Here is a 25,582-nt window from a genome sequence, read left to right as displayed (position 1 = left end):
CCCTTCCCCGCCGGGGCGCCACGGCGCCCGCCGTCCCCGAGGGCCCCGCCCCGCCCATCCCCGCTGGCTCGCGATTGGGCAGCGGCTGAGATTGCTCCGAGGCGGTTGGCTACCAGCCCTATCAATCATGATCAGGGAGGCGGGCACACCCGCGCGGCGCCGCCGCGGTCGGGGTTRGTTGAGAGTCGAGGAGCCCCGTTCGCGGGCGCCGCGGTGCATGCTGGGCGCGGGAGGGCCGCGCCGCGCACCGTTACTCGGCGAGGCTCGGAGGGGGCCGCGGGTCCCGGCGGGCGCCCCCGCCGCGGGCCGCCGCCCGGGGCCGCAGGGCCGCTCCCGGCCGCAGCTCCCGCTCTGGCCGGCGGGGGGAGCGGTCACGTTGCGAAGCCGCATTTCGGCGGCACCGGGGGATGCGCCCGCTGCGGGAGCGGCCGCCGCCGCAGCCCGGGCTCTGCCCGCCCCGGGGGGCCCTGCGGCGCCGCGGCGGGGCGGTCGCGCCGGGCTGAGCCCGGCAGCGGCGGGGAGGTGCTGGCGGCGCTCCCCGGGGTGAGCCTGGTTACAGCCAAGGCTCGCCCTCCCCTCGGAGGCCGTGGCTGGCCGCCCCGGTGGTCGGGACGCGTGCGGGGGCCGCGGTGTCAACCCGGAGMCTGGATCCGGCGGGCACCTAAGAGGCACCTGCCCTAGGGGAAGGGGGGCAGGAAAGATTTGGTGTGCTTGTAGGAGTGAGCAGGCTAAACCCACTGCAGTTTTCCATTCATGTGAAGTTCCCTTCAAGAAAGTGGCTTATATTTTGCTGCTGTCATGCAGATAAGGTGATGGCAATGCGAATAATGTGTTATTCTCTTCACTCAACGCAAGGAGATCATAGTCAATGAGCAAGATTAGAAAGCAGCTTCTCCTGCTGCTCCTCTGTGAGTGAACCCAGCGCTGGATGGCTGTGAACCTAACCTAACAGCAGACCCAAACTGGTCCGACTTGCTCCATGCCAGCATCAATCGCATGTTTCTTCATGCATGAAGCAAACTGACCTAGGCCACCAGCGAGAGTAGTACGGATATAGCACTAGTGATCAGGATATATAAGACTGTATCCTTCGAAAGTTACCTGCACTTGAGATCACAGCAGCAGTTCATGCCAGTTTTGCACTGCAGTTATCGAAGCAGAACTAGCAAAATAACTGATCCTAATGATATTTGAAGGTGTTGCTACAGAGGTAGTGGTTTCTGTTATTACTTTTTAGGCACATGGAAACAACACATTCAGTGGTATTTCCTGAAATTCTTTCTAGCTTTCTCAAGACAACATTTTTAAGTCTTTCCAAGAATGTAGCATGGCCATGACTGATGACTTTGGTTAGTTCCCTAGATCTTTGCATCTCATACTCCAAGCCTAAACTTTCACTGAAAAAAGTTTCCAAATTTTTGGGATTCTGAATTAATATATGTCTCTAGTTTACTGCTGAAACAGTAACATTAAGAGGCTTTACTTTTCTGTAGCCTTTGCAGCTGAACTTTAACAATGAAATCAAATAATGACTACTTAAATGTCAACTTCCTCTTACGTTTTTCTCACTAACAATCAAAAAGCATTTAGTAAGAAAGCTGATATTATGAAGAGATGTTCATCTTATGAATGGAAATGAACCAACTTTGGTTTTACATACTCAGGAATAGACAGAGAGGGTTGTTCTTAGKTTTTTTTTAGAGTACATCTTTTCCACAATTGCAGAAGGAAGTTACGAGATTTGTTCACCTTTGATAGGCACTTAGAAGTTCTCTGACTGACAATATTCTGCTGGAGCTACGGATTCTTCAAAAGCTTAAAAGCATTGCAAAACGTGAAAATTGTTCTAGGATAGGCCTGCTTCATATAGTTCCTTTAATGTACTAAATAAATAATCTGTTTGTGTTCCTTCTCAAACAGAGAGCACCTTTTCTTAAATTACAGCCAAGGGTAGATGAATCCACTAGTTACCTCTGATTTTAAATAATGGCAGCAAAACTTATTATGTACTAGGTGTAGTGGGGAGCTCATGAATATGAATCCATCTACGAGGAATTCTTTATTGTTCCCCAAGTGATGGATGTATTGCCTGAGGTGTACAATTCTTTGGGAAAATGTTTTGATTCAATTAAAGAGAAATGGAAAGGCTTTAACAAACTTGTTTGTTTGTTTTGGCTGTTTACAAGCTTAGCACTACTAATCCAACTATGTGGACTATCATATACTATATGCTAATAAAATAGTAATAATAAATAAATTATATTCCAAGGTATAATTTTTCTCATCAGTTTAATACTTCAAAAGTTAATTCACCATTTAATATAACCTCACTGTCATGCACAGTATAATGGAAAACACATTATAGTATATGTCTTTTTAGCATGATGTAAGTCAGTATGCACTCTGCAAGCTTTAAAATACAAAGTAGCCTTTCCCTCCATTAGTTAGCTTTCTAGTCATCTGTTTTGTCGCTAGCTCTCAAGTTACTATAGAATCTTCATAAGCAGACAAAACCAGTCATTCAAATAGAAATCAAGTAGGAATAAAATAAAATAATAAAATAAAAATTAAATCTTCCTTAGGCATCATAAAGAACATTTGGCTCAGTTTTTTCAAAGGTGGAGGTGACTTTCAATACTCCAATTTTTCAAAAATCTGTTTCCACTTCAGCGCAGGAGCTCTTCACAGAAAAATATCTAAGTTTCTGTGAATTCACTGCTCCAAAAATATACCAAGGGGTTCTTAGAGGCTTTCTGGTCTACTATTTTTGGTTCAAAAATTATGGTAAATATAACAGATAGCAGCTTTTCCTTTGCCAGTGGAAACTTGCAGAACATCTTCACCATAAAAAACAAACAACAAAAAATACCACCCCGAAAAACTCTATGTCATAATGGAATCATGCTACTCTAGTTTTTTTACTGTAGTCTAGCTAGTTATCTTCAGATAGGCAGTGCTGACTAGACCTGGAAAAAGCTACACCGTGCCAAAAAATGTCCTACTGCTTCTCTTCAGATTTTACATTGTTGGTTCAAATTGGCCTTCTCCATGTAAAAATATGCCTCTTCTTGCATATAGCTATAACCTTGTTCTTGTTTTTTTAACCACGCAGGGTTTGATTTTTTTGTGTGTTTTTCCTAATATCCCATGAACAACTGTTCTAGTTGCTGGAGGAGTACAAGGGGAATGAACTGTAAAACATGCCTGTGTTTGCATTCTCTCTCTAAATAGTATCTACTATTGCCACTGTTAGAGACAGACTAGAAAGCTAGATGGACAACTGGTCTGACCCTGTAGGGTATTTCTTACGTTCTGATGCAACTGTATGCTCTATATGTGAGTTTATCATGCAGCCGTTGAATCCATATATCAAGTATAAGTGAAGGAAGAGCCACTTCCGCATCTGCCTGGGATGAGAATGAGTTGTCCTAAATCCTCATTAAAAATAAATAAATAAATAAATAAATAAATAAATAAATAAAGCTCATACAAGCATATTCAAGTGCAGTAGCCTAGGACAAATAAACGTTTAACTCTAATATGGCTGTGAATTCGTCCAATCATTTTAGTTTACTAATACTTATCCAGAAAGATACAGGGAAAGAAGAGGAGCTTCTCAGTCCAACCTGTTGCTGATCTTAGAATCTATTCATACTATGAATAGCCTCTGGGAGGTGGCTTCTCAGATGTAYGTGTCACCTCAGGGTGCATTCTCATGTGTATGTTCTACCTCTCTCTGTACCTGTRAACAATATACCCATACATTTCTTTTTGCAACAATTACATCACCTTCATTATTTCTGAAAAGCACTTACATTGTAAATTGTGATGACTTTTATTCAAAATTATACCCAAAATACCAATTTTATAAATAAATCATCAAAATCACAGGAAGGGAAATTACARCTTGCATCAACAAAGGTTCAGGTTTTGCTGTGAAAAAGATTTCACCTTGGGATGGAGAAGAACAAGTACTAGGAATAGTTCTCTGCTGGTTTAACTTTTCTGAAGTCAGGAGGATTATATGAGCAGAAACTTTAGTCTGCTATTTCCAGCAGAGGGAATATAAAGTTATGTAGGAATGTTCTCTTAGTTAATATTTGTAAAATGCTCTGCAGGTTGGACAACTTTATATTTGTTCTGAAGATTTTTAAATAGATGGTCAGAAGCACCAAGTAAATCAATAATGCAGGCTGTGTCTTGTCTTAGTTCCATCCTAAATATCTAACTTCACTTTTCCGTCCTTGCAGTCTGTACGCAAGTGCTGCAGATTAGAACTTTGAAGGTGGAGAGCAAGAGGATGGATGCCCTCAATTCTTCCAAATTATGTAAGTTTAGATGGCAAAACTTCATTTGACAGAGTAGTTGCTACGGAATTCTATGAACAAAACAAAAATGATAGAAGTTTATTTGTGCTGGTATGTGCCTGGGGCAATACAATTTGCTAATCAGTGTGACTGCACGAAAAATTATCCACACTACTGTATATAAGTTGTTACATGTCAAGTATCACTTCAATATTTAATAGTAAGTATCAAGTACTTAATAAGACTGAATAAATATAACTGTTCTGAATTTTACAAATGTAGAAAATAAGCCTGTAAAGAGAAAGTCAGAGCCTTCTGTATATAACTTGACACAACTCTAACTTAAAAAAAAAGAAAATCAAAGAATGAGAATATACCCACACTAAGCCAAAATCCCAGGTGCATCTTTCTTTCTCTTTTCATGAACTAGAACAGAAATTCTTGGATTGTCTATTGCTTGAACTCAACTTTCTAGTGCTTCAACTTCTGCTTTCTTAGACTTCACAGTAGATAATCATAGAAGCCTAAATTTACTTTCCTGCGAATCTGTTTCATAGTGAGATACAAGAGATACAAGAGATACAAGAGATACAAGGATTTTCATTGGTGTTTTTTGTCAGAAACTAATGATCTAATGTTTCCTTAAGGAAACTTAAAATTGAAAAAGCATAACCTGTACACAAATGTACACATACATGTGCTTATGAAGAAAGGTGATAGCTGATTTGTTAATGTTATATGTTAAGCCCTTCAAAACTGTGCTGTTATTTTCCTGAAATAAATGTGTATGGGAGTAGATGATTCATTTTACAAAGTAGATTTTCAAACACACTAATTGGAACCCCCTTCTGCCTAGACAGCATGGGAGTTGGGTTATTCATTTATTTCTGTACGGGTCAGGAGTTCTGAATAATATTTCTGCTCAGCTGACCACAGAAGTAGAAGACATTGCTCCAGAAAATTTCTTTATATTTTGGAGAATCAGAAATCAAATGGTTGTCAGAAAAGAGAAGATAAGAAAAGAAAGAATAAAAAGGAAGGGCTAGATAGCAAGATGCACAGGCTTAATAAATATTCATTTCCAAGAGATGACAAATTCATAGTTATGATTAGTCAGTAAATGAACATTCACCAAATCCTAGAATGTATTGTAAGTTGTACCKAATTAAATATATAAATGGAGGTGGAAACAATGCTCTCATTGAAAACTAGAAAGGAAAACGCATTTTAGACATTCACATTTCAGGCAAAAGCATTGAGCAGAAGAGGTACTGACTAAAGATGGAAAATTGCTCATAAAGGTTAGTAGATGAGTAAACAAGTATCCAGTTCACAGCACATGAAGATTAACAGAGAGCAGGGATGGAAGAGACCTCAAGGCATCTAGTTCAGCCCTTTTCCCAAGGTAGGAGCAACTGTCTTTGCAACATGCCTTGCCAGTGTTTCTTGTCTTTTTCTAAAAAGCTCTCTGCTGATTGAAATTCAGCAGTTTCCTAGGCAATCTGTTTCAGTTTTTCACTACTCTCACTAAAAGAAAGATTTTCTAAACATAACATAAATCTCTCCTTCAGTTAATTTCAGCCCATTATTTCTCCTTTTATAACCAAAGCAATTTATTCCCTTCCTCTGTGCAACTACATTGAAAGTATTGAAACGCTATTTTCACGTCTCACCATCAGTCTTTTCTACACTAAAAGAAGCCCAGTTACCTTAGTTTTTCTTCCTAGACCATGATTTCTAGACACAGTGTGTCAAATAACCATGAAGTCACCACTGCAATGACAGAGGTATCTTGGATATTTTTCAGAGGAACTCTAAAGGTATTGTGTCTACTTGCAGTTATTGTCTATTTGACACCTTCAGAAACTTTGTCAGTCTCTTTTTTTGCAACGTTTTTTTGATAATTGTTCTTCTTCTTTTTCTTCTTCTTTTCTGTATCTCTTTAAAAGGACTCAGATTCCCTAGAAGAAGGTATCCTGAGTTGTTCAGTTCTAACGATACCAGAGGAGTGAAGAATGACATAAACAGATAGTTTTTAATAAGGTGAGAACAAGGAAATGTCCTGATTTATACGGAAGGTTCAGTAATTTTGAGGAGATATTTGAGAGTATTTTTCTTTACTGTTAGAGGAAGAAAGGTTAATTGGCAGTACAGTGCACCAAAATTATTGATGCTATGATATATGGAATAGAAAGAGAAAATTTCACTTCATTATGTAAAGCGACTTTTTGGGAAAGCCTTCACAATACATGTATAATTCCATTTCCTAATGATCAATGTTTGATGTTACAGTAGCTAGTGAGTAAGATATGAAGGTGAAAAGCAAGACTGCTGCATGGTCTGATTTTCAATAATATAAAAATGGGTTCTGGTCTTCAGAAAAAGGTTACAGTTGTCATGGAAGTTTTAGCTTACTAAGATTTAAAATATAGGTTCAAATTCTAGCTCTACTAGACTGCTGGTCTGATTTTAAAGTGAATACAGTCTTTCTGTGCCTTAGTTTTCTATTTGTAATGACTCACCATGAGTCAGGAGCAGATGACTCAGAGGTTAGGGACAGTGCAGCTACTATGGACTGGAATCAGAGCCAGCCTGACTAGTACCAGCATGGTGCTTCCCTGAATATATAGGAGCCCTGAAGACTAGCAATACATGTGCAGTCAATTTATGCAAGTCTGCTACAATTTCCCTTTTACTTAAAACTGACTTCAGCATCCATACTGTTATAACCTTAAACATTTGAAAAATGGAAATTATAGTACGTCTTTTCTGATTTGTTTGTTTTGTCTGTGAAGCTTTTCAGGCAGCAAAATGAGGTACGGTCTCTTAAAATATTTCTATTTTGCATGGTACATAATACAGTGGGTCTTCTGGTATAGTTATACAATAAGTAACTGTAGTTGTGGAAAAGTACAACTGAATTAATTTGTTTGCAATCTGCTTTGTGGTATTCTAGAGTACTAACACAGTTCCTTTAAGTTAGTGTCCATTACCCCTTGCCTTTGAGTTTTGGTATCACCTTTATATTCCCTCTGCCATCTCTCCTGTTCCATAAGAATTCCAAATGTTGTAATCTAACTTAGATATCCTCTTCTAACCATAAATCATCTAAATACCACTATACTTCCTTACTAACAAATTCAAAAATGTAACTGAGAATTGGACTGTCTGTAAAGACACAATTCCTTCTATTTGTCTAATAACTTAAGCCTATCAGGATCTGTCATGTAGTTTACAATTTTACAAAMGCCAAAAAAAGCTGATTTTCTAAATACCCTTTTTCATATCTTCTCCTCGTTAACAAACGTCAGTGGACATCTCTTCCTGAACATAAACTCTCCCTTTGAAGCACTTGAATGTTGAAGAAAGATTATATAGTACCCTCTTGTGCTGAACTTATTTAGTGGCCTTTGGTTTTAGTCCATTACTCCAAAATCTCTTACCAGCCATAACTATTTGCATTAAATGCAAGAATAAATGGAAAGCTATCAAAATATAAGAATAATTTAATTTCTGAAAACCACATGTAAAATACAATTTTGTAGCAAGCATAATTCCAAGTAGGTGTTTAATTAGGCTACTATATAACATCCACCCTTGTGGAGTTATACATAAACAGTATTAAACAGATAAATGATTGGCCAAACATTTACTAAACTTTTTCTTTCAGATCCAAAGCCACAGTACAGCAACCTCCACTACTAATACGGAAGTATGTATTTTCTTTCTATACCACTGGGTGATTGATGGCAGATACACATGTGCAAACACTCCTGCTGGTCTACAAAATGCTACTCTGTCATTATGGTCTTGGTGTGCAGACTTCTCAGCAGGTCTGTAATAAAGTGCATCATGGTCAGTTATAGATGGCCATAAATCAAAAACTAATTTCTGTATATTCAACTTCGATTATTAATTTTGCAGCTGAAAACATTTCCCAATAAGAGACAGAACAAAGAATATGGGTAGCACTGACCTCTAATCACATCAAGATTGGATTGAAGTTATTTCTTAAAATGATGCAGCCTAAGCTTCCACTGGCTGCTTGAGTGACCTTTGATCTCTAAAACAAATAAAAGCAAGCGTCTTTCTTTGCACTGTAGTAAAAGCTACATACAGCAGCACTGCCATCTTCTGCTTGCTTTCTTACAGTGCATTGAAGTGCTAGGTTTATATTGCAAAGCAACAAGGAAGATGCATTCTTCTATGCGTAGTAGGTCTGAGGCAATAACATCTTCTAATGCTTAGGATAATATATGTCTAGATTTCCTCAGACATATTTTATTTTTTTCACATATACATTTTGTCTAGGCAGAAAAAAGGACTTGAGACATTTGTCCAGCATCTATAATGTACCACATTGCAGCCTGAGCAAGAGCTTAAAAATCCCAGGCCAACATGTACACTATATATGTACAGACCAACTCAACAGAGCATATTCAACACATCTAATATATGCAGTCAGCATGAGTATAGCAGGTCCAAAGCATGAATGGTCCATATGCATATAATAAATTCAACACATTTGGKTATATCTGAGCATATGCAAGCATTTGTGTAGCCCTTTAAATGTAGCCATTGTGAAGTGCTACTTCAGATGTTTTCTTTGGAAGGGTGACAGTATGGGAAATTATATTTTTCCAAACTGAAGTCACCAGCAAAAGGTACATTGAGACAATAAGGCTCCTTGCATCCCCCCATACTTCAAGGGAGAGGCTCTGCATAAATTTTCCATACTGTACTAGGCTGTGCATTGTTAGATGTACCTTTCAGCATAAACATTAGTTACAACATCAGTTTGATTGTATCAGAAAAAATCAAAATGAGAAGAGAATCCCACTGTATGACTTTCTTCTGCTGGGACATGTCMTTGGGATCTTCCATCCCATGAAGTCACACAATGATGCTGGGAATCGTGGGCATCCCTCTTCTACCTTGTAATGTATGAAACCATGATTCCTGGCAAATCAGAAAGTCTTAATTGTTTTTTTTTTCTTCTTCGAATATTGTAATTAGATATAGAAATCTCTGCTTTGCCCAATTGATGGATTGAGCTACACAGATAACTAATCTTTCACTTTTCTCTGATAATAAGCATGATATTACTGATAAATGCAGAGGWGTGTCTATTCTCATGAAAGCATGAGACTATAAACAAGATGGGCAGGCATATTCCCAGAACACACACAGCAATGTCATGATGTCAATCTATTGCCCGTCACTAGCTGGGAGAGGGCAGTTTATGCTACTGAGAATATTTGTATGCATTACTATCCCTGGTGCAGGGTCACTTGCAGTTGCTTGTACTCACAGCACTCTCTCTGCTATTCTGATATGTTATGGACCCTATAGGYCAAATCTTGTCCTGTTTGATGACTCATTTCTGGTACTAACATCAACACTAATCTGGTCAAGTGTTGCTGCAAACTCAGCTTTTTGCCTCTGCCATTGCCAGTTAGTCCCGCCAGGTCCATCCTACAAATTGCTACATKCAGGGCTCAGAAATGGAAGAAAGACAAGATGTTTTTGCTTCTGGCTTGGGATAAAGAGTTGAGGATAGAGGCTTCTATTAGATTGTTCTTGAAGCTGGATACTTTCCCAAACCAGAATTTACTACGAGGCATTCAGGATGATCCAACTGCTCTTGGAATTCTTGTCCTGGACATAGTCATAGTCAATACAGAATCAGAGGAAAGAAAAATTCCAAAGCAACAAAATGTGGAATGATGGTTAAGGTACATAATAATGAATGTAAATGATGATTGCCTACACAATTATCATTTGCACTTGCAACAGGAAGATAGAGTTTCATTATTCTCAGTCTTCTCTGTTTTGGACTCATGCATATTGATGAGAACTAACCAAGAACTAATGAGGACCTTATAAAATACTGAAGCAACAGTCTCTGTTGTTTAGTAACCAAAGCCTTAGGAGATAAAAGAGTTAAAGAAGTTGCCATAAATGCAGTTTGTCAGTGAGATCTCAGCTCACACTCAGTTAGTTGCCCTGTTTTGCAGGATTTAACCTGGTGGCATAAGACCCTTGAAATAAATCTCTTAGCTACGATTAGCGATGTAAGAGAGATTAGCACGGGCAGGAGAGTTGAAGTCTTTTTCTCCATCTCCATTGGTGGGTCAGTGTAAAGACAGAATAACTGCAAAGACATCTGGAAATCAGTACCTGCATCTTCTTCAGGATGCATGATCAAGATATTTTCTGCCCTGTACTCAGAAAGGTAGCAGTTTTGAGATCTTACTCAGTCCTCTGAATCAGGTTAGTGGTTTCTTTTACAAAAAGTCAGAGAYAGGAATATTTGTTTAGCTAAGCAGATTTTAAGTGAAATTGGTGAAATAAAATATGGTTGTTTTAAGACAAATTTACAAGAGCAATTTCTTGAGACAATTTGTATCCAGGAAATGTATTTTATAAACAAATAAATAGCTGTGGAATGTCTTGTTCTATGCACTTGGTTGCTAACAACAGAATATGTAAGTAACWTCCTAAAAGCAAAAAGCTACAGTATACTGAAGGAAGTCCTGTGTTTGAAGTGTGGTTAGACCAGAAAAGCTCAATAACAGTATAGATAATATGGGAGAGAGTTTCATGTTTATTGGGCTTCTTCTTTTGAAAGGAGTATTTCTCTTCTTGCTTTCCATAGCTGCAGAAAAAATGTCTGCATGGGTATGCTTCATAACTTTGGAGTTGCTCCTATGCAAAACTGATGTGTGTTTCTAAAAGCTTGGATAAATGTGCTAGTTTCACAGAACTACTAGGAGCATTTGTGGTTTTACTGTAGTCGCATTTGCAAATCTAAGTTAGAAAGGAACAGAGTGGAGTACGATAATGCCACTTTTAGCTCATAATTGCACTTCAGTTTTTCCATCTGGAAGACCTCTTTCTATGATGCTCAAAAAAACGCTATTACAAGGCAGTGCAGATGTCTATCAWAAGCTAATAAATATATTCAGCACTTCATTCATCAGTTAGGGAAAAATAACATTATGGTGTATTTACAAAAATTATTATAATGGTAAGAGGGTGTTCTCACTACCTAAAATAAATTCAGCAAACTGAAAACTAAGCATAAGCAAAAAAAAGGAGGGGGGGAACATCCACACAGAAGCAGGGAACACTAGACATTCTGCCTAGTGTTTCCTGCAGACTAGTTTGTCAGGAGCAGAGCAGGTAAGTYGTCCTTCCATCCTAGATTTGATGCACTTGAAGTTTCATGAGAAGCACAGTTGTCCCCGAGATCCTTTGTGCGACCCGGGGTATATCAGTGGCAGCCAGGGTCAATCAGTGAGTCGTCACTGCACTACATTTTACAGTCATTCCCCTGTTTCCTTTGGCAATATGGCTTATACAGAAGACCTTATTCTGGGCAGATTCTCTGTTGGTGGACATTTGCAGCGTGGGTTAGATGAATATGATAATTCCATATATCTGGTTCTCTAGCAAAAATAAAATTGTACCAAGGAAGCTGGAAATTATTTGTASTAATTATTGGAGGCAACGGTTACTAAGGGAGTTGCTCTTTAATATGAATATTTCAGGATTTTTGTTTTTAAACAGACAAAAGAAATGGCAGAGAATGGGAGAAGGAGCTGTATCAGAATAGCTACATGTGACTGTATCTCTGTGACACTGAACTTCACATTGCTTTATGGCTAGAATAATATGATAGATTCTTACATATACTTCTTTCAAAATGAAAAACGCATCTTGAGTAGATCAATCTTAAGTAAAACTGTTTGGAAATTGTATTCAAATGTTAAAGTGTTTCACAAGTAGGGTGTTCTCAGTGCCACCACTTCAGTGGCATTTTGCAAATTAAATAAATATATTTCACAGAAGAGAACAGTGGGTGATACATTCATATACACTGACCATTGAATGTGAACTGCATATTGCCAGCCATGAATTCAGAACAGATCCTCTGTGTTGTTGCGTGCATTGAGAGGTGAGTATCAGGGACAAATAAACCTATTTGTAGCAGCCATGTACAACTATTTAAGTTCAAGACTTGAACTGCTTAACTGGGGAAGATGTCAAAGCTACTGTCACCAGACTTAGCAGTCAGGCTGTCAGCTGAATTCTTATGGGGGCTTACTTCTCTGCCAGCCCAGTATTCTTTTACATGAGGGCTGAAGTACACCGTTGAGGAATGTGGTGAGGAAAATCTTGCCATTTATAAATGACTCTTCTCTGGACTTCTTTCTCCAGAGTTGTCTATCAACAATAAATTTTTCATCGTGATAATCAATATGATTATCACACTATGATCACAATCAACAGTCAACAATAACTGATAATCAGCCTTAATAATTATTAAAAATAGGTCCCTGCTTTTGAAGTCAGAGTGCTACTGGCCTCAATGCTTTTGGAAATCAGGCCAGTAAGGAAAAATACTGTGTATTTTGCACAATATTCTATGTATTGATCTGTACCAATGATGCACAGAGATGAATAACTTTCAGGGAAATCACTTTCCTYGCTAACTAAATATAGCTGAAAATAGCATGAATAAATTAGAGCTCATAGGCATTAAAATGTGTTAATATTCAAGAGCATAAAGACATCCCACCATATCCTAAAATGAACAGAGCAGCCTATTCCATGTCTGCACAAATACAGTTTATTCCTTCTTACAAATATGGATGAAGGCACTAGGATATCGTTACCTTTTTAAATTGCACTTYACAACAATCTGCTTACCCAATGTTAAGCTTCACTGCAGCTGAGGATCCTTAGTGAGCAGCATGCACCTCTGCTTCTGTAGGAGTTGTCTACAGGAGGTTTTCATGCCATTTTASATGATACCAGTCTTATTCAGATAAAGTTAAGTAGTAGAGCCCACTAGCTTAAAAGCAATTATACATGACAAAACCATGCTTAGAGCAGGTTTTGTGGGGAGGAAAGAAAGAAGAGAGCTCCATATTCTCACATGTGTTGAGGAAAAGCAATCACAAAGGATCAGAAGCATTAAAGGGTAAAAGTTCATGGTTTGAACCCGAGGCATTACCAGCATAGTTCTACAACCACATCATGTACGCTAAAAGAACATTATCTCCAGCTCTAACAAGTCTTAATTCTCAGATGTCATTAGCTGCTCTCTGTGAATGTAGTATTACTGGAGAGGTGCAAAGGAGAAGTTAGCAGCAGTGCTGCAGAAGCCATAATGATACACAGAAGCAAGGTAAAATGTGCTGGGAAAGATGGTATCGTTTCTTACACCAACTAATAGCTGGAGTAAAGACAACAAACTTTGGAACACTAACTCCTACTTCAGGTGAGAAACTTTGAAATAGCAAATTTGAAACTATATGTGTATGCGTGATCGTGGGAAGTCCCCCTGAATTATGTCAATCAGTGTGATACTTGGAGAGCAAAATAAAAGGATCTGTGGATCAGACAAGAAAGTCAGGGAAGAGAAGATAATTCCTTCATCCTCTGAGGAAGAGAAATAGAAASAGGAATTATCAGCCATGAATCAGCATGGGGGTTTAACAGGCAGTGGGGTGTGAGGAAAAGTGCAATGTGCCAATCTCTCTCTCAAGTCCATGGTTTTTAGTTTTCAGGCAAGTTATGAGTTTTAGTCCTAGACTTTCTGTTGTAGGTTTTCACTGAGGATCAGAAATGTCTGTTTTACCAAAAATATTCTCAAATTAGTAATAGGGCTTTTCAGTTCCTTTGGCAGTCTTAAGTGCTTTGGAAAAGAATGTGACAACCTTAAAAGTATCRCATCCTGATACTTTGGAACAGTAAACTAAAAAATCTCCAGAGACAAGGTACAAGACAGGGCCAAAGACTTCCAGCAGACAGAAGCAGTAATGATAGTTGTAATCAGTTTAGGAATAAATCCAGGTGTCTCTGGGAGGCAGCAGCAATCCTGGAAGAGAGCCCAGCTGTGCTAGCAGTCAGTGGAATGGAACAACTGCTGGGCTTGTCCTGCACGAAACATACTGTCAGAAGCTCAGTTACCATCAGAAGTTGGAGTTACCATCAGGAAGATGAAAGGGAGAGAAGAACAGGCAGGACTAACTACAGTAATAATAAGAGTACAGAAGTGGGAGACAGAAAACTGAAAGAGAGGGATGTGAAAAGACAGACAAACCAGCTCAGAATTTGGATGAAGGTCCTGACYGCTTGAACAATCTGCATTCATCTACACAGCAGTTTGAGCTAAGAAAAAAAATGCTTTCTTTTTCTTTTTTTCTTTTTTAATTCAAATTCATCTATAGAGAGAACTTAGCTGATGTTACTTCAGACTGAACAACACCTAAATTATTTACAGAGTTTTTAATGACAAGTTATTAGGGTCTGAATTTGAGATTTCATCCAAAAATATTTCCATGTAGGAAGGAGAGTACTGTTAATAAGGGAACAGCAGGTGCATCAAAAGTAAGATAGTAAAATAGGAAGATACAAATTACCCAATACATGAATAGGTCTTTGTTGTTGTTCAAATTGTTGCCCCTCTAAAGAAATATCTCGGTGTCCCTTAGGCTGTAGAGTCTTCTTCAAACCGGTGAATGGAAATGGTTTCAAAGGACTATGAAGATCTGGTTATTAGAGACAATGCAAGCAGGAGTGATTTTTAGGTTTGACTCCAATATGAGGGACTCAGGGGGGAAAAAAAAAGTTTAGAGATGGTATGAGGGACATAAGACATGATTGTTACTGTTCTCAGGAGACATGGAAAGAGAAAACAACTTTGGCTGCAGAAGCAAAGGTTAAGACAGTAATGTCACTGTTTTCTAGGGATTAAATAACCTCATTTAATATCTTAAGCYATTCCAAACATTAATTTTTAATAAGAACCTTCAGAAAGGAAGGAAGGGCAGTCAGAGACACAGAGTATCTTAAACTTGACTGCTTCCTGCGTTATGGAGATTTACTTTTTTCTAGTGATACATTACTTGACATAAAAACAGCAGTGCTTTTATGCCAGATCAAGCTGAAAAAAGGAGGATTTGGAAGAWAGAGATTTATTCCAGTAATATATTCAGATCATAGCATGGAAAAAAACCCTGTGTGYTAGCTATTCCACAGGATAACAAAATTTTGATATTATTTTCTACAAAACCAACAATATTTCAGAGTTTAAATATCTCCTGAACTTTTTCCTGTGTGTGTATAACCACACYCAGTTTCCCCTTCAGAGTGGTCATATCCTAATAGTATAAGTGTAGGCATCAGGCTGCTTTTTGCTAGTGTTTTCACTGCACATTGTCAGTGAAATGTCTAAAAACACCCAGAGCATACTGTGTTTCTGATGCTATTTTTAGATTTTTTTTTCCATACGGAAATAAGGCTTATGTGATTATGCTGTACATGTGTGCCTGTTTGTCCTGCYTAACAACTTTTGAACCCAAATCTGACCATGATGTAGAAATCTAAGAATGAAGGATTCCTACAACCATCAAGAAAATATGTGCGACCAGTGGGAATGAGGGGCAGTATCAGTCTCCCACAGCAAAAGAGCGGATCAGCTCACTTCTACTAGATATCAGAAAATCTGCACAGAAGAATGTTCTCAGGAGAAAAATCCGTAGGCTTGATTGGGTCACTTGTTTATAAATGCTCTAGTCAGTCCTTAGAACYGTGTTTTTAAGAGATTTATATTGTATGAAATTTAAACAAGACCTGGGACACTCCTTTACTGTCAGAGTGCATGAGGAAATTCTCTGTAGGCTCTATAAATATCCAGTCAGACAGTAATCTCCCTCTCTCTCTTCTTCACAGATTTCCACTGCATGCCTTGGATGTAGGCTCCTAAGCAGCTTACGAGCTTTCCTTGACCTACGCTTCTTTTCTTAATGCTGATCTGACTATGGCTGTCCTCAAAGTAAAATTCACCAAAACAAAGAGGGACAAATTGGCTCAGATCCTATGGATCCTCAACTGGGTTTCTGTCGTGAGTGGGATCATTCTCTTCAGTCTTGGCCTCTTTTTGAAAATAGAGATCAAGAAACGCAATGAAGTGATGGCAAAGGGGAACATTAACTCTGTCCCCAACATGCTGATCTCTGTGGGGGTCATAGCATGTATCATCAACTTCCTGGGCGGCAAAATCTGCTATGACTGCTCAGATGCCAACAAATTCTCTCGCTGGAAACTAGTTATGCTCCCATACATTGTATGTACCTTCTGTTTTACTTTCTGCATTCTGGTGGGTGCTCTCATGTGCTATGCCATGAGGAATGAGCTGGAAGAGTCTCTCTATCTGGGACTGAGRGATGCCATTAAGTACTATAAGGACACAGACATACCTGGACGATGCTTTTTAAAGAAAACAGTGGACTTGTTACAAATTAGATTCCAATGTTGTGGAAACAATGGCTTTAGAGACTGGTTTGAAATTCAATGGGTATCTGCTCGCTATCTGAATATGGCTTCCAAAGAAGTTGTGGAGTAAGTAGTTACTAGTCACAAGGAAAATTCTATGAAAAAAAGCTCTTTCAAGAMGAATTTGTAATGAACAAAAAGTAAACAACGGTAGCATCAGAAGATTATGAGATGCATCAGCATTGAAGAGAACATGGCAAAAYTGCTTGTTCTCTGCCACCTGGGAAACAAACTCTGACAGTGTTTTTCCTCCGTATTAAAATGACACTTCGTGGGTAGAAGATTTCTCTCAAAGATCATTCTGAGTAATTCTTGTAACAGATCTAACGCAAGAGAGAATATTTCAGTGAGCGTAGGCATGCTCACAAACACCCTCATAGTTTGATCAATGTAGAATCTTTTAGTGGGTAATGACAGAAGTAACACTTWGTCTAGACCATATACTCCACCTAAAAACAGGAATATTGAGGTTCTCTGGCAATGCCAAAAAGCATCCTGCTGCTTATATTTAATCATTCTGGGGTTTTAGCATAGACCTCAAATGGCAAAGTAGATACTARTTCCTGCTGGGCTTTTGTCTCTTAATGAAAAACCGTAGAATGACCATGCTACTTGCAAAACATACTTACTACATACACAGTCAGAAGTTGCCCTTTGCTAACTTTTTACAGACGTTAAGCAAAGCAATGATGTATCTTTCTTTCTTTAACACGGAGAATCAGCTACCTCAAAATTTTAGGTAGAGTGAGTTGATAATGAAAAAGTATTGTACTGTCAATACGCAGTGAATGCTAAAGACCACTGAACATTGAAAGAGCTTTTTCCTTCAGATAYTAGACTTGACAAACTCAGGTTCAAACCTTTGTGTTCACACAAGAGATACTGTCCACACCATGTACATGACAGAACAAGAGAGGAGAAAACGCTTCAGTAATTGTTTTTGTGTTGGTGCCTCACAGGATGTAGCAATTGTGAAATGATACACTCAAAAAGAAGAATTTGGTGATTCTTACAGAAAATAGAAAAAGTAGCAATCAAAATTTAAAACAAGTAACACTCAATCCAATATGTAGTAACTCTTCAAAAGCTTTAAAAAGCTTCATTCATGAGAGTCATGTAGCGATACAATTCCTGGGTGCAGATCAGAGTAATAATTCCAATAGCAAGCACTGCCCAACGGCAAGCAGTTTGGAGCTTCAGCTAGAGAGGAATCTTTATTTTTTTTTTGTCCTCTTCTCAGCGATTTCTGAATGCTGGGATAAGATGCTAGGTTGTTCATTTCCTGTTATTATTGTTTTAACATAAAATGTTTCAAATAAATTGGTTGTTAATAGGCATATTTTTCACTGGATCAAGCAAAAGGAGGAATTTGGCAGTTCCTCTTTAATATATAATTAGCAGACAGGAAGAAAATAGGCAGGTACAAGATTTCATCTCATTTGGTGAAGACCTAAAAAGATGATGAATGTCAGTGCGCAATAATTGACTTTGAAAGATCAGATTCACAGATCACATCAGAAACACTTCATGGTTTCCACTTCCACAACTGCCTCAGCACTGAGGTGAATCTTTTCACAGAGCCTTCCAAGAAAGCTTAGGCTAGAAGTATGAAAGTGATAAATGAACACGTTCAACCATTACAAAGTGACAGGTAATAAGTTTCAACATGAAGTTAAATGGCAAAAGCTGGAATGGCATTTGCCAAGTGTTTTGCTTCACTGAACTCAAAAATCAGTGGCAGAGGCCAAAGATCCTATTCTCACAAAATTTGCAACTTGAAACTGCATTATTGCAAAGCCCATTAGAATTGCAGATTTAGCAGAAGACAGAACCTTGGAGAATGTAGACCARAGCCTGCCTGGTTTGTTAGCTATCGCAGTAAAGCAAGCTTCAGAGCAAGTGTTCTGGAGAGAGAAGTTGGAAAGCAGTAGTGACACAAAGCAAATTGACTCAAGGTGTTTTACATTCTGGTTCTGCTCTGAAAAGTGACATGGCAATGGAGATTGTCCACAGGTACTTATAGTAACATCTTGTTGTAGGAGAAGTGTAAAATATACTGCTTTTTATTTCTGTGAGCMATGTAGAAACAGTAATGTTTTCCTCCTCTGTGGTAGCAAAACTCAGTTAYTTTAATCTGCATGGGAACTTCTGCCATCATTTTTGAGAAAATTTTGTCTGTTATTTTTTGCCCCATGTAGACAGGAGACATCAGCAAAATGTGTGTGAGGGAAACAGCTGAAGTAGGGAATYTCTTTTACAATGCATAAATCAGGATAATCTCATTTCAATTGCCAATATCAAAGTTGGTGCTGTATAACCAAATTATATCATTGCCAAAATCTGGTAGTGAAACATTTGGTAGGAAATAGGCCCAAAATCCAGCTTTCTTAGAAAGTTCATACAAGATTAAGAGGSAACCAAGTATTTTACTGAGCTTCATAGTGTAGGTAGTCAATTAGTACTCAGCAGATTAAGAGTAAAGGAGTTGAGAACTGACATACTGCCATCTCAAATGAAATTTCCTCATCTTTCTTCATAATCCTATTTCCTCCCTTTTCTACATCTCCATTGCTAATATCAACACCACAATGTGACAACACGTGGAGTCAAGCAATGGAAATGGTAGGAGGATGAGGCAGGTTATAGCAGTACAATCCTATGACTGCTTTGGTTAGTTACAAATCATTTTTTCAGAATCTCAAAAGCAAATTTTGCTYTACAATGTTCTGATTTGAATTACAGCAAATCTCACTCCCTCAGCTGTATTACTGAGATATTTCCAGCTCTCCTTTTAACAATACCAAGTCACCACAATCTTTGATTTGCCACAAGTAGAGGAAAGACTATGGCAAGGGGGAAATAACCAAAGTCTGCAAACTGCTGTTGCGCGTAGCAGAAACAAAAGTTTAAGGGAATGTGTTTTAACATACGGATGTGTTTAACTTCTGGATGCAGTACTGTATTTGGGTCATGTCACTGAAATACGCAGGGCRTGTCGTTGGCCAGGCAAAAGCTTCCCTTTCACCCTCTTCCTGCCTTCCTTCCCTCCCTCTGTGAGGTTTCTTTTTTTTCCTCCCCTATTCTAGTCTTCTATTTTGTGCCTCTCTGGCTCCCTTCCCTGTTTTCCTACTAGTAAGTGGCTTTGCCTATACCAGTTGCACTGCTTAAATGCTTAAGTCATAACTGCAGTGAATTATKTAGATTCTTTTGCATCTGTTTCATTCTCTTGCTGTTTACAGGAATATTAAAGTCAAGAGAAGCTGAGCCACAGAGTGAAGAGCTACACCTTAWAAAGGGGAGGATTTCTAGGGCCATAACTTTCATTAGAGTTCTGCCAAGAAAAAACAATTTCTAAAATTGTCTTTAATATTTTCAGTGCAAAGATATCTAAAAGACATCTTACTCTCCTTCACCACAACACTGAATTTGCATCTTACATGTACAATACCAAGAACCAAATGAGATACTACACTAATACCATACTTAGGAAAGACTGTAACAAACAAAAATTTAACTTTCCTGCAGTGAGCAGTATCACCCCTTGGAAATATATTCTCTGTTTCCCTTTGTAACTCTGGAAAGGCTTGTGTTGTAGCAGACATTCAATCTTTTTATTAAAAAAAGTATCGACACTTTCTGCTGCTGATACCGCTTTTATACTCAAACTTTCTATCTTGTTGCAGCCGTCTGAAGAGTAACGTTGATGGCAAGTTCTTGGTGGATGGAGTACCCTTTAGCTGCTGCAATCCAAATTCCCCACGGCCCTGTATCCAGTACCAGCTTACAAACAACAGCGCTCACTACAATTATGATTTTCTGACAGAGGAGCTGAATATCTGGATGAAGGGGTGCCGAGAAGCCCTGCTAGATTACTACACGGCTATTATGCAATCCATTGGTATTGCAGCGTTGCTCATCTGGTTGTTTGAGGCAAGTGTCATAAAAATGGTCTGTGACAGATTACTTTGAGAGACTTTGTGCTCTCTAGGATGGGAAATAACTGTGGTGTAATGTGTGAGAAGTACCTCAGTATGCAATACTCTGAATATAAGTCCACAAATACTCCAAAAATTGTTTCAGGRTTTTCTTTAGTATAGACAGCTTTCTCAGAGTCCTCAGAGTGGATGCAAATCCCATTGAAGAGGGTATCTTTTAGAAATTATGTACATTAATTTAGTATACTTACAGAGCTTTTTCACTAGACTATGGCATGTTCCTTGCCTTGAAGCATTTGCAGGACCAGATATGGGATGATATATGCAGTGACACAACTGCAAGAAAATAAGGAGAGAGGGTCTGAGGATTGTTTTAAGTCAGTTTTAACAAAGAATATCAGAAAAGTGGGGCAGGCCTTTGGCTGAATATATTATTTATTGTAAAAATYGAGCATAATATTAGTATTTCAAAATCTCCTTTTGGAAACATAACTTTACCATATAGATGGTACATGTAAAAATGGAATACATTTTTAGATGTAGACTGCTTATTATGCAATCAAAATAAGCATTTCACAGGCAGGCAGATACATGTGCAAAGATGCATTCTTTCTGCTGGAGCACAGTAGCAGTCTTTGTATCAGAAAGGCTAATTTGCCTGGGTAATTTGATCTACACATAAAGGACTCCAATGGCATGCGTAAAAAATTCAGTTTTCTTCCTTCTTCAGTAATTGTTTTTTTTTTTTTTTTTTTTGATTATTGCTCTATTAGCATATATATAAAATATTTCATCACAACAGTCCTCACGCAGTGCTACACAGCCAGTGGTGCCAGAAGCTATAGGCCTTCGGCAGCATTATGAGAAAGCTGTGAGCCTGCTCTCTCTGCTTCCTTAAATGTTGGTAAGGTGACAGCCCTGATCTAGATCCCAGTAGGACTACGAAAGTGGGGGCTTTTTCCTAAGCTTAGACTTGGGCCTTCCTCTTTTCTTTTTGTGCATAGGTATGTACGACAGACAGCTTAATCCTGATTAAATCAGGGTCAATTGAAAAAATGCCAAACAAGTTGAGAGACTAGGACTTTTTTCCTCAATGGYTGATGTCTCAATTAATCAGTCATCAATTCTGCATCAATTAGTTGTAACCTCTGAGGCTGCTATGTTCCTTAGTAATTCTATGTATTTATGCTCTAATGACATGCAAGTGGGAATGTTACCTGAGGAATGAAGAGATAACCAGACAATCTCTCTGTGGTATTTTTCTTTCCAGAAYATTTAATTTATTGGAAGACTGGTTGGATATATTGCTGGGATGAAGAATTTGTCTGCTTTACTCAATATTAGTAGGTCTGCCAATAAAGAAGTCAGGAAGTTGACTTAGTGGTAGGACTGAGGCTGTAATTTAAACTCTGTTCAACTATTAACATTTTCTTACAGCTCTCTGTACTTATTGGCGTCCGGTACCTACAAACAGCAATGAAGAACGTCCTTCTGCTAGGAGATCTGGAGGGTGAATCAGATGGTTGGTTACTAGAAAACAGCTTTGTGGAAACTGCCAAATACAACATCAACATCATCAAGAACCTTGGCAAAGCCAACCAGATCTCCACTGTCTCAGGGATCAGTGACCCCAACATTGACATTTCAAACACAAACTGTGGCAAAAACAATGTTACAGGAAAATCTATCCCCACAGCTAGCTAGATGCGACATCATTTCTTTGAAGACTTAAGTTTAGCTTTGACACACTGCAATCTTACACTTACCAGATTTTTCACTGGTGGGGAGAAAATAGGGAAAGTAATAAGACAATTGAACAAACTATAGACTGGTGACAGCTCCAAAGTTACACTTCTTCAGTTAGTTGAATTTTCTTTACTCATTCTTGTGAAATCCCTGATTTTCAAACACTGCACAAAACAATCTTTTGAAATTTTCCAACTTTCTCTCCCTTTTTCACATATTTCTGTCTTGGTCTGAACACATCAGAACAATGATTGTGCAGGAGAGGGCTATCATACTGGATACCAGGATGTCCCAGACAGAGTAGGTCTACATCTACTAACATGCAGATTGGTCAACTATGTACCAACAGACTTTGTGGTTATTGTCACAACCACAGAAATCCAGCAGCAGGAAATCCCCCCTCCAAGAAATTATTAAACTAGTCGCTCTGTGCTTGGATGAAAAGATTCTTCTACAAAAAGCAAAAACTGTGAAATAAAGAAATGCTGTTTAAAATAAAGTCCAATTTAGGACAGGGGAAATTTTAGCACATTGCCCAAATCTATATTTATTTAGCCTTTTAAAAAAAWTTATTAGATGCATTCATATAGATGAAATTGAGTTGAAAAAAGATGAAAGTTAGTTYTTTATAGTGTGTGTGCGTGCACACGTGTGCATGTGCCTGCATGTGTGTGAACAGAGAAGTTAAACAATGTGAAATCCCCATACTTCAGAGAAAGCCAACGGTCATACTTCTGAAAATCAGCAGATAATTCTAAAAGAAGTCCTACTCAAGAAAACTGATTGATGGCTCATGGCAGGATATTAAAATTCAAGGTGTCATGTGATGGTACAGGTCTAAAAACAAGTGAATATTTTCCATAAACAAATACTGATTATCCCAGATATTTAAAAGCTCCTTATTTCAATAGTACTTATATAGATTCTGAGGCTGGAATATTAGGGATTATTTGGAATGAATGCAGATGGAAAGATACTGACAGCTGTCCCATCACATTCCTTGTAGAGCATTTGAGAACTTTTATGTCAAAATATTGAGTGAAAGTGTTTGTTTCTACAGCTAAGACAGCTGCAGTTACAGGATGCCGATAACTGTGATTCATCACTAACAGTAAGATTACAAGCAGATAAACAGAATAGAGAATACATACACAGAATAGAGGATAAAAGACCAAATAAAACGTTTTTACTTTTTACCGTTGTTGAAAACACGTTGTTTGGATATATCTTTGGACAACTCATGCACTCTTTGCATCTAATCACCCGAGTAAAAAGTTATCGACATCACTGTGATATCCAAAGCAGAACTATTCCAACTTTTGAAATTGTACAAAAATAACAATAAAAATTCCTTATTGTCCAACCTGTCAACCTGTCCGAATATAATGTTTCCTAGAATAAGAATTATATTGTAAGAATACATTGCGAATAAAGTGTATGATGTAAAAAGCTATACTGTAATTCAAGTGGGCTATACGCATGATTGTAATTACAAATTAAATTTCTCCAGTCCTTAAAATCTTAGGCATAYACTTAAGTATGTTAGAAATAAAAGTGGGCAGACTGGGTCTGTCTGTAATAGTAGCCTGTAGCAAATGGTTTGAAAAAGGCTTCTAAGAAACAAAGCAATTAGAAAATAGTTCTTCCCCTGACATACCTTCCTAACTTTCAGAAAACAGCAGTTTGGGAACTTACTGACAACTGTAGTTGTATCACAGTGTTTTAATAGCTTCCAAGGGGCTTTTCTTTCATGAATTTGCATGACAATTTCTTAAAAGTGATTCATGTTTTTGATACACAAAAAACTTATGACAATGACCTTCAAATTTTCATTTTTCACAATTCAATTCTACATGCTTTTTGGCTTCCTGACAACTTAATCTGATATTCCCTAATTCTTGCTATAAACTGCATTTGACAGTTATTACTCATTTACTTCTTTCATACCATTCAAGATTTTATAACTCTATTATAATTCTTCTTGATCCTATCTTTCCAACTTGAAGCAGCAACTATTTAATCTCTTATTCTATGGACATGCTCATAGAGCAAGTAGGAGAACAGAGACTACATCAAACACCCTTTAGATGGATGCCAAGCTGGTTGTAAAACAACACTATCTTTGTCAAGCATTTTACTATAATTTTACTATACTCCAATACTTTGCATCTCCTATATTAGGACACAATTTCAATCCATAGAAGACATCTGTTTATACTGAAACTACTCACATTCTTTACATACAACTCTTCTCCAGTTAYCCTTCTATATGATTTGTCCTCTTTCTTACAATGTTATCTTTTTCAACAGTTTTCTGAAGTGTTTGTTATGCCAGTATTCCCCTTTAAAGTCACATATTGCAAATAATGTATCTTATTTTTRGTCATTTGCACAGAAGCATGTATGCATTTGGTCTTCATTTGACTTTTTGACTTTGTGTGCCTTACTTAGATGTCTTTATTTAGTGGCTGCTCTGGCTTTTCATCTGAATTTCCTAACAGTTTCCATCCTAAAACTTTGTTAAAGGATATGGAACTTCTTAATTTCTCTCATGGCAAACTGTATATTCAACCGAACTCTTCTGCATCGCCGGCTTTCCCTGTCTTTTCACCACTTTTAAGCAGTAGCAGGCCAGTTCCTTCGAACAGAAATTATCTATCCTGTCCAAACCGTATTCGTTCAAAAATCATCTCCAGCTAGTAATAAATTTAAACCACCTTTCTCTATGCCATTTTCTCTATTGTACACTGTGATATTGGCTCTCTGTTCTCCTTTTCTGTCTTTCAACATGATAATGGAAGAATTTCAGAGATGTTTACAGTTAGAATGCAGGTCTTCTGGCTTTTATGTTTCGTCAAATTAACAAAGAGTATGTCTACTCCTTAAAACAGGTACACTAAATGAAACCCAGTGAACTTGGAAAATATAAGCCAGATGGAAACAGGTATGGTGTCTCTCTCTCTCTCTCTGTGTGTGTGCGTGTGCGTGTGTGTGTGTCTTTTTCTTACTTCCTTCAGGACACTGAGCATAAGATTCCTGTGCCTTACTAAAAGTACTAAAATGAGTTGGCAGAATAAGGGAAAAGAAAGAACATAGAAAGTCGTATTAGCTTGAGAGATCAAGGACAAAGTCAGTCAAACACTGATTAACACAAATTAAACAGACCTTGCAATGGAATGTGATATAGTGCGATAAAAAACGTGATAAAAWCCTTTTTTTTTTTTTTTTTTTTTAAACTTTTCAGAT

The 25,582-nt window shown here is 38.1% G+C and overlaps 1 protein-coding gene across 1 annotated transcript; it reads left to right on the top strand.

Annotated features, from left to right (window-relative positions):
- Positions 1-16,140: 16,140 nt before the first annotated feature.
- Positions 16,141-22,294, top strand: LOC146598715 (photoreceptor outer segment membrane glycoprotein 2). Its single transcript, XM_085299801.1, has 3 exons — positions 16,141-16,721; positions 20,339-20,585; positions 22,028-22,294. The coding sequence occupies exons 1-3, from the start codon at positions 16,141-16,143 to the stop codon at positions 22,292-22,294; spliced, it is 1,095 nt and encodes a 364-aa protein (XP_085155927.1).
- Positions 22,295-25,582: the final 3,288 nt, after the last annotated feature.

This window comes from Rhea americana, unplaced genomic scaffold (genome assembly GCF_003343005.1).
Source record: "Rhea americana isolate MKP2758 unplaced genomic scaffold, rheAme1 scaffold_155, whole genome shotgun sequence".
Classification (NCBI taxonomy): Eukaryota; Metazoa; Chordata; class Aves; order Rheiformes; family Rheidae; genus Rhea; species Rhea americana.
The sequence above is the reverse complement of the archived record's forward strand: the minus strand, read 5'-3'. Positions and strand labels throughout refer to the sequence as shown.